We start from the raw sequence: 8,564 nt of genomic DNA on the forward strand, positions 1-8,564 counted from the left end.
AAAAAAAAAACAAAATCTTTTCCTTCCTACGTCCTACTCTCCTCCGCTCTGAGGCCTAGAAAACAAACTCCCCCAAATCACGCAACCAACCCCACCAACTCCCCCGGCCACCTCCTCCCCCATATCATAGCTCGAGCAGGCACCCTGCCCCCGACGGGAGCCAGCACTCGGATTTTCGCCTTCTTCTCATCAACGCCTGCAACATATACAAAACCCATGATGCTGGCGTCGCGGATTTCATGGAGCGGCGCGTTTGGGGCTGCGTGTGTTATTGCTAACAGTGTGTTTTCTAGCGCCAGCGGGGCTGGGGAGGTTGTGGAGGTAGGCAGCTTTTTTAGGGGGATGGAGGCGGTGTGAGGAGGTTGGGATGTTGTTGCTGTTGCTGAGGCGTTGGATGCGGACAGGAAGGCGGGGAAGGTTGATGAGGTGGCCATAGCTTGATCGATATATTGTTGTTGTTGTTGCGGTTGCTGTGGCTGTTGCATTTGCGAATTGTCATCATCTTCGTGGTCGTTGATACCCCCGGGTAAGAAAGAGTCATTCATGCCGAAGGTTGAAGGATCGTAGTCATCCTCGTCCTCGGGCGTGGCGGTGATGGTGAATATGGAGAGAGAGTCGAAATCGAGCTGCTGTGCGTGCGGGGAGAGGGTTATTGTTGTTCCTGATGAGGTGGCAGAGAGCGAGAGTGCGGAGGAGGCGGTGGACGGAATGGGGTTGCCGAAAAAGTATGAGCGGATTTGTGAGTCACGGACAGACTTCATAAAGGAGGCATCGCGGTCAACGCACCCGCCGGACTTTGTCACTTTGACGACAGATATACGGTCGAGGGAGGAAGGGGTAGCGCCAGTAGCGACAGTGGCGATGGTGGTAGACGGGGATGTGGAGATAGGTTTGTTGTCGTACTGTTTTACCATGGAGCTGTAAAGGCGTTCGGAGCCCAGGACAAAGGATCGTTGTGACTGTTAAGCCGCTAGCTTGTCAGTATATGTTCACCGCTCAATTGAAAATAGGACAGGATTTTCTCATACCTGAAAACTCAGTAACAATTTGGTGGATAAGATCTTCCCCCTTCCCTTGGCTAAGAACCCCAGGTGTATCAATAATGCACCCCGATTCCCTCGCATCCTTATCCCCCGCCAATCGCCCCGCAACTGCCAATGCCAGCCTCGACACAATGGGCTTATATACCTGGCCCTCCGCATCCAACGGACTCGGCAATCCATAAAAGTAGACCAGCGGCAGTTTCACCGGTATTGGACTGGGGCCGGACATAGGGCTACTCCCCCACCCTTCCTCCACGTCAATCATAGACTGAAACGCTGTCGCCGTCAAGCTACCAGGCACGCTCAACATCCCCTCTGACGGGTCCAGATTAACCACAACAGGCTGCCGGCCCCTCTTCGTCGCATACCCCGTGAGAATCTTCGCGAGACTCGTCTTGCCCGCATCTTCTGCACCCAGGATGAGTACGCGGGGTCCCTCGCGGCCGCTAGCTTTTGCTTCTTCGCGCATCGTCTCCAGCGCGCCGTGGATATTGACGTACTCGGCCATGGGCGTTTCCTCCGCTACATACTCGACCTGGCACCCCCCGCTGCCTGAGCCTGGCGGCGGAGGCACACTGCCCAGTCCACCGATGGATATGGGGTCGCCGGCGCTCACTTCTAGCGTACAGCCATGCCAAGTGTATATTGCGGCTTTGGTTCCGGAGAAGGTGTATGTTTGGGAGGCGGCTAGTTCGGTGCCGAAGAGCTCTGCAGTGCCGGCGAGAAGCTGAAGTATTTCCCCCCGGTCAGGCTATTTGAATATAATTGTTTTTAGGTTCTTGTGTCATGACATACTTTTACCCTCACTGTTCGTCCAAATGCGATTTCAAATCTCCACTCCGAGCCCCTTGGAAGACTATGTTGGACGGGCGGTGCGGGGGTGCTGAGAGCTTCGGCCGATGCTTGTGTGAGCTCTAAACCGGGGAGGGACATTGTTATAAGGTTCGTCTATAAGGCCAAAGGTGATAGCGTGAACATAATTGACAAGACGGTGTATGTGACAAAACAAAATCCAAAGCTTTCGAATGTTTCATTTAATTTTGTGATATTTTGTTGCTCGGTTTCTTCTCTCGTTACCCGGGGTAGGTCAGGTCAACGAGCTCCGTGGGCTATATGTCACATGACCCAATCTTGTACACAAATCGATCACCACCAGCGCCATGGTGGTATAGAGGGGAAGAATCGCCCAGTCCAATCCCTCCAACACAATACTAGTACTTAGCAGAGAAGGGCGAACTACAAGTCGACTTCAACTTGAATACGAGTATACACACTACTATCAATCCAGCTTGTCCTCAAATTCACCTGGTTCACCTGGACAAAGCCAAGATGGAAGCGGAAGCGGGAGACTGAGAAAAATGGGTTGAGATAAAGCGCTTCATCGCTTTCCTTCCCGGCCGAATTGGGAACGAAGTGTAAGAGGGGAAAGCCTGAGAGCTGTTGCCGCCGTTGAGGGCTTGTCTAATTGACTTGCTCTCTTGAATGGAATGAGAGGACGGATAGTAAGTATCCTAATAAGGAGCAGAAGAGCCACTTGAATTAGAACATCAAAGCCAAGAGATTCCAGCAAGACACTAAAAAAAACATGCGTTAAATATATCACTTTTTTGATGTAGAAAGAAAGAGGGGTGGTTGTATGTAAATTAAATAAAAAAATTTGTTGGGAATTATACAGCTGGAATTTGCGCTAGGATAGGCTAAAACTTTGGGAGTTGAAAAGGTTGAAAATGTCACATAACCTTACGGCAGTGTAACACTTAAAATTAATGCTGCTGCTAATAGTTGAGAATTTGAGAGTTTCAAGGATAGACAGATGATAGATAGGTCGTGCTTTGATAAAACCAAACAGGCGGGTTTGGTGGGATGGTGGGATAGAATAAACAATCATGTAGGAATAAATCACAAAAAGGTGCCTGAAAGGAAGAAAAGAAAAGAAAAGAAGAAAGGAGAATCCCGACTTTTCAAAAACATTCGATCAATGATCCTTATCCTTGGAGGAAAAGCGAGAAAGAAAAATGAGTTGATAATAGTGAAAAGAAAAACGGAACGCAGAATTTCTTGCGTTGATTGGTAAAGAGTAGCCAAGTTTGTAATGGGAATGGGGGCGGAGGAAGAGCGTCGAAGAGAAGGGGGCGAGAGTTGGCGAAGGTGAATGGAAACGCAATGGGGGAAGGGGAGCCATGGAGGAGGGTGGGAATTAATATCCAGAGATTGGGAAAGGAGAAAAAGTTAAGCCCCTTTCTCAGCAATTAAACAGTGGGAAAATTAGGTTAAAAAAGGAATGGAATGATAGCCCGCCGTCTGGAATAAAGAGCCCGTTGTGGTGGGTTCGGAGAAGTCAAAATGCTTCTCACATCACTGTCTCCCTCGCTCTGTCTCAACATGCCACGGTCGGCATATATGTATATAACGTGAACATAAGAAGTGGTATGCTTCAACCCCGTTTCTTCCCATGTTCTCCTACTTGATCCGCTTCCTCGCTCGAACGGGGCGACAGTGAAAATTAAATCCGAAACCTGAGAAGAAGAAAAAATAACAAGACACAAGAATAATTGAGAAGAAAAAAGATGGAAAAGAAAAGTTTATTTACAACATATTAAAGAAAGTATGGTATTGCCGCACTGTCAAGAAAAATCACACATTCCATGTTAGAACAGAAGTCTACCCCTTTACTGGCGGCGCGCATGTGAAAGAAAAAGGAAAGGGGTGGAATGGACTTACGCGAGTGCCAACGTAGCAGTAACTCCAACAAGCGCGCGATTCCGCACTCTCTCTCGCCGTAATTTTTCCTCTAGTAGCCTAGCGCGTTTGGCTGGTTGCGCCGGTTCCGCAGCTGCGGCAGCATCACTTGAGTCCTCTACACCCCCTTCTTGCTTATCTGTAGGTACTTCCTCCGCCTTCCGCTTCCTAATGGCCATATCCCGTTTCTTTGAAGGCGAGGATGGTGACGATGAGGGCTCAGCTTTCGGCTCATCCTCTTCCACTTCTTCTTTCGTCTTTTTATCACGCTTCACGGCGTCAGCGACCATTTTTTTCGCCTCAGAGAGCATCCGTTCTGAATCTTCCGCCGGGTTTACTTCGGGGAGCATACGCGGCGCAAGATCGATTCGTCGGGATTCCGCACGATCTTCTCCGCCTCGGACTGTAGATTCCACTGTACTTTCCGTGGCTCTGGCGGACTTATTGTGGGCGCGATCTTTGGATTTCTTGACGGGGATTTCATGCTGTGAGGCGTCGTCCTCTTCTTCCTCCCCGTGAGATCTGGATATGGGTTCTTCGGTGCCGTTTGATTGTAACTTGTCCACGGAAAATGACGATGTCTTCTATGCTGTCGATGCTGCCGCATCCAGGGTGCTTTGAAGCGAGGCATTGGCAGCCGTTGAGCTAGCGGTACTTGCAGCTTCCCTTTGCGCACGGCTCTGTCGAGATTTGCGACTAGCGGTATTCTTCTTTGGAGAAGCCATTTTCGAAGGAGTGGCGGACCGGCGGGTTCTGCGGGAGCCTTGTTGGGATGGTGTAGATGGGGAGGAATCAATTGGCGGCAATTCGAATTTCGGTGGAGGCGAGATATGTTTTTCTGGGCTTGATGTGTTCTGGACGATTTCTGTTGGATCTAGGAGCGCTCGAACCCAGTCGAACATGCCGTAGTCCTTTGCGATTTCAAGTGCTAGTTCCAGGCAGATTGTCAGCTGACACTTGAACATTGGAATGCTTTGCTGAAGGAATATAGCTTACCTAGCTCGGGAGAGATCCAAACATTCCCGGCGACCTCATCTTCACTGGTCTCTGTTCTACTCTTCAGGTAATCCCGTTCAGTTTTCTCCTCGGAGTGCTTCGCCCAGGGGAATGCGATTTTGAACATGCCAGTGGCACTGACATAACCATCTTTGCTCCGTCGCTGCCGCCAAACGAAGAAAAATCGCAGTAGTTAGTGACCTACTTTCCAATTCCGAATCATTCGCGCGCATAGATCAGGAAAGCAAGGGGTCGACATCGTGCTGAAGATAAGGAAAAGGGTAAGGCTCACCATCAGGAAATACGCCTCTGGATGCTGTTGTGGCGCTTGGAAGGAAAAAATCTCCGAACCCTTGAGGTCCTTGGGCAACGGTGCTCTCAAGTGTGCATATTCAAACATTCCCAGGTTCTCGGGTTTCGTCGCGCTGGATGTGCCGATCTGGCCTGGCTTGACTGATAGATTTGTCTTACCCAGTCGACGGCGCGATAGAAGTTCTTCATCTAGCAGCGCGAATGGAAACAGTAAGGAAAACGAGCACATTAGCGAACGGTGTTAAATAGTAAGTATCAGGGAATTTTACAGAAGGGATATTGTAATTTGCGCCACGCCATTGGAGAAAGGATGCAGGGTTCGACAATAGGAGACGCAAATGAATCGCGTTTGGAGGGGCATTGGGCATGGTTACAGCTAATGTACAGGACTTACATGGCGGTGAAACCTCTGGCAGGATGAGAGGGTTGATTCTTCTCGGAAGGGAGCGCATGGTGGTGACTGGCGGCCGGGCGGTGTGGAGGGGAGAAAAAAATATTATATATTATTAAATGTTATTTCAAGCCAACGAGACTGGCGGCGAAGAAGGGGAGACGAGGAAAAGGAAACGAGGAGGGCGGGCGACGCAGGGCAAGGGGTGAGAGGAGTCGATTGAGATAGAAGTTGGGTGACAGGTCGGATGCGACTGGCGGAGGACGGGTGCCACGTTGCAGCGCGTTCTTGCTCGATTTCTCAGTCAGGCCAACAACCCCAGCAAGGCGATGGGGCGACAGGGCGACAGGGCGACTGAGTTGGCTGGCGACAATGATCGCAACGCAATGGTCAGGGGGCGATATCCGCGACTGCAAAGAGATAAAAAGCCTGCCCAAGACGAAATAAGCCAGACAGAAAAAAAAGAGTTCGGGGAGGAAAAGGGATGGCTGGGGCCAGGGAGGTTGCAACACCCCGTGACCGGGAGTCCTGTTACGTAACCAACAGTTGGTGGGGGGTTGTGGGCTCTGGGCTTCCTATTGCGGACTAGCGTGCCAACCCAACGCTTGCCTCTTTGACAGCGGAACGATGAGGTCATCATGAAAGAACTCCAACAGTAGAGACTTTCATTGATTGATTTTCCATGCCACACAGGGATAAAGGTTAAGTTTACCACATTTCTAGCTCTGATACAACTGCTACTAGTACTCCCTATGAAACTCCCATTTTTGTCTTTTGACCGGGTGCCATCGGGGGAATAACGAACGCGAACCAAAAAGAACTCCCCGAACTTCAATTTTCCTCCAAACAACCGCCCTTGCTGTATCCAAAGATGCCAGCACGAAACCCGTATCGGAGAAACTAAGCCGGGAGTGTTCGGAATCCTTTGGAAGAGAAGTTAACTGGGTCACTCCAACAGTGCTATAATCCTAACCATTTGAGGTTTCCACCAAGTATCTAGACAGATGACAGAAATAAAATATCACCACACGTCCCAACAAGACTGAGCAGAGAACTAGAATAGATTTCTGTTCATAGAAGCAGTCAGAGGGTATTCTAGCTTCAGCTGACTGGGAGACACACACATATATATATACACATACACGGATTCCCTTTAGGAGAGAGATTCTGAACGAGTGCAATGCTACTCTTGTGCACGCAGATACAGTATTGCCATATAAGGTCGGGCGGGTTGGCCCGAAGTCATGCCTCGGGCTAGGCTTAGCGTGCTGAAGAACCGTTCCGTGATTTTGTGGTACTGTGGGGCAGTTTTGGAAATGCTCAAAGCTTGGATTCGCAAGAAACAATGTCAAACAATCCATTTAAAGGGCCATCTTGCAACGCCAGGAGGGTATATGCCGATTCGAAGAACATACAACCCACAGAATGAGATGCTAGTTGATGAGAGACGGCATTGGGCTGGTTTGCCATCTATATAAATTCGAAATTGTGTCCGTTGTTTGAGTCTGGCCAAAAAAAAAAAAAAAAAAAAAAAAAAAAAAAAAAAATTCAGCGCATCCATTCAATCTTCAGAATTCACAATGCTTCCCAACCCTAGCTCCCTCATCGCATATCTCTTCCCTCTCCCAAAACCACAAATACACACATGCGTTTGTAGATGATCGCACACTGATTTGTCTCATTGGCGCGGAAACTAAGCGGGAAAACATCCATTTTGCAAAAACACCACAAAGTATCAAGTAGATTTCTCCAGCGCCTGTTGTCATGTCGATAAATCTCAAGCGGGGCTGGCTTGAATGATTTCATCCTGATGCTCCACGTCACATTTGATATGCATCCCTGCATCCCTAGCGCTATTATCCCAACTTCTTGTTTGGTCAACGAAGCAACAAGCGGGCGGGGTGAATGATTTGTGGTTTTTTTTTTTTTTTTTTTTTTTTTCCTTCCACGCGGTGCGTGTACACAGTCCCGCCTTCCACTGGGCTGGGTATACTCCATAAATAGCTCTTTTAAGTTGAGTGGTTGACAAAGAGCCTGGTCTGGGCCTGCAGCAGCTGTTTCAGAAAAATGTGGTACATCAAACGAGCAGGTGGATGCCGTCCCCCGAGTGGAGAAGCCCAGGCCCATTTTATCAATATATCGGTTCTCCCGACAATGTGGGGGTGGGACGACTAGAAGGTTCAGTGAGTCGACAGGTATAAACAAGAGTAAAATAGGGATATAGGGGGTTGTCACACGCGCACACACAGCTGTATATCTGCCTTTACCACTCCGCTCCGAATCCGCCACATAGTTCCTGGAACAGATTCATGCAGGTAAAATGGTGAGCCTGTGTTTGATCTCAAGATGCCATCACCCGCTCTCCGTGAAGAACCGCCAGGCAAAGCATGGTTAAAAGCGATTGACGTGTTTAGACCCATCCCCACCGCCTTTCGATACATCAACACTACCCCACCAAAATATTACCACCAAGCCACCGGTGTCTTCTGTCCTCTCTCTCTCTTCTTTTCTGCTTGTTCTTCTTTTTCTCTTCCCCATTCCCCATCCTTTTGTTTCTCCAACGTTTTGCTTTCTCAATCATACCAGCTTTTTTTCTAACCAACCAACGCAATTGCCCTTAACGTCTCTCCCGCCAGCTCCGAAGCACGGACCCTCGTCTTCAACCCCGCTCACCTCTCAGCTCACCTTATAAAATAACAACCCATCCAAACTAAAAATGACCAACGAACACGAGGATGATTTGGCCGCCAGCCAAACTGCCGGCTTCAAGCTTGGCGAAAAGAAGACTGTTGAAGAGTACAAGCAGCTAGGTATGTGATATATATGTTCATTCGAACGGGTTTCCAACCCTGGCTGCTATCGTCATGAGAATCAACCGTGGATGTGTGTATTTTTGGTTTGTTCTGGATGGGACGTGGGGAAAGTGGTTGATATAAGAGGGCCCTATATTATTTTTGCATGGGATTGTTTGACCATTTTGGTCTCGTCTCCCGTTTCCCTGCACAATACCCCGTCTATCTATATATGCCTCATGGATTTATTTACATGTGATTGTACTATATGATATGTCCCCCCTTAAAATA

General features: G+C 48.9%; 3 protein-coding genes across 3 annotated transcripts; all 3 read right to left on the reverse strand.

Annotated features, from left to right (window-relative positions):
- Window positions 1-77: 77 nt before the first annotated feature.
- On the reverse strand, window positions 78-1,976 carry HCAG_00864 (conserved hypothetical protein; the record flags this gene model as incomplete). Its single annotated transcript, XM_001543768.1, has 3 exons — window positions 78-959; window positions 1,189-1,794; window positions 1,839-1,976. 3 exons carry the CDS (start codon window positions 1,974-1,976, stop codon window positions 78-80), a joined length of 1,626 nt encoding a protein of 541 aa, XP_001543818.1.
- Window positions 1,977-3,639: 1,663 nt separating this feature from the next.
- On the reverse strand, window positions 3,640-4,072 carry HCAG_00865 (conserved hypothetical protein; the record flags this gene model as incomplete). Its single annotated transcript, XM_001543769.1, has 2 exons — window positions 3,640-3,664; window positions 3,765-4,072. The coding sequence occupies 2 exons, from the start codon at window positions 4,070-4,072 to the stop codon at window positions 3,640-3,642; spliced, it is 333 nt and encodes a 110-aa protein (XP_001543819.1).
- Window positions 4,073-4,366: 294 nt separating this feature from the next.
- On the reverse strand, window positions 4,367-5,542 carry HCAG_00866 (conserved hypothetical protein; the record flags this gene model as incomplete). The annotated part of the gene is made up of 4 exons (XM_001543770.1): window positions 4,367-4,710; window positions 4,779-4,941; window positions 4,984-5,231; window positions 5,485-5,542. The coding sequence occupies 4 exons, from the start codon at window positions 5,540-5,542 to the stop codon at window positions 4,367-4,369; spliced, it is 813 nt and encodes a 270-aa protein (XP_001543820.1).
- Window positions 5,543-8,564: the final 3,022 nt, after the last annotated feature.

This window comes from Histoplasma capsulatum, genomic scaffold, assembly GCF_000149585.1.
Source record: "Histoplasma capsulatum NAm1 scaffold_1 genomic scaffold, whole genome shotgun sequence".
NCBI classification, from domain to species: domain Eukaryota; kingdom Fungi; phylum Ascomycota; class Eurotiomycetes; order Onygenales; family Ajellomycetaceae; genus Histoplasma; species Histoplasma mississippiense.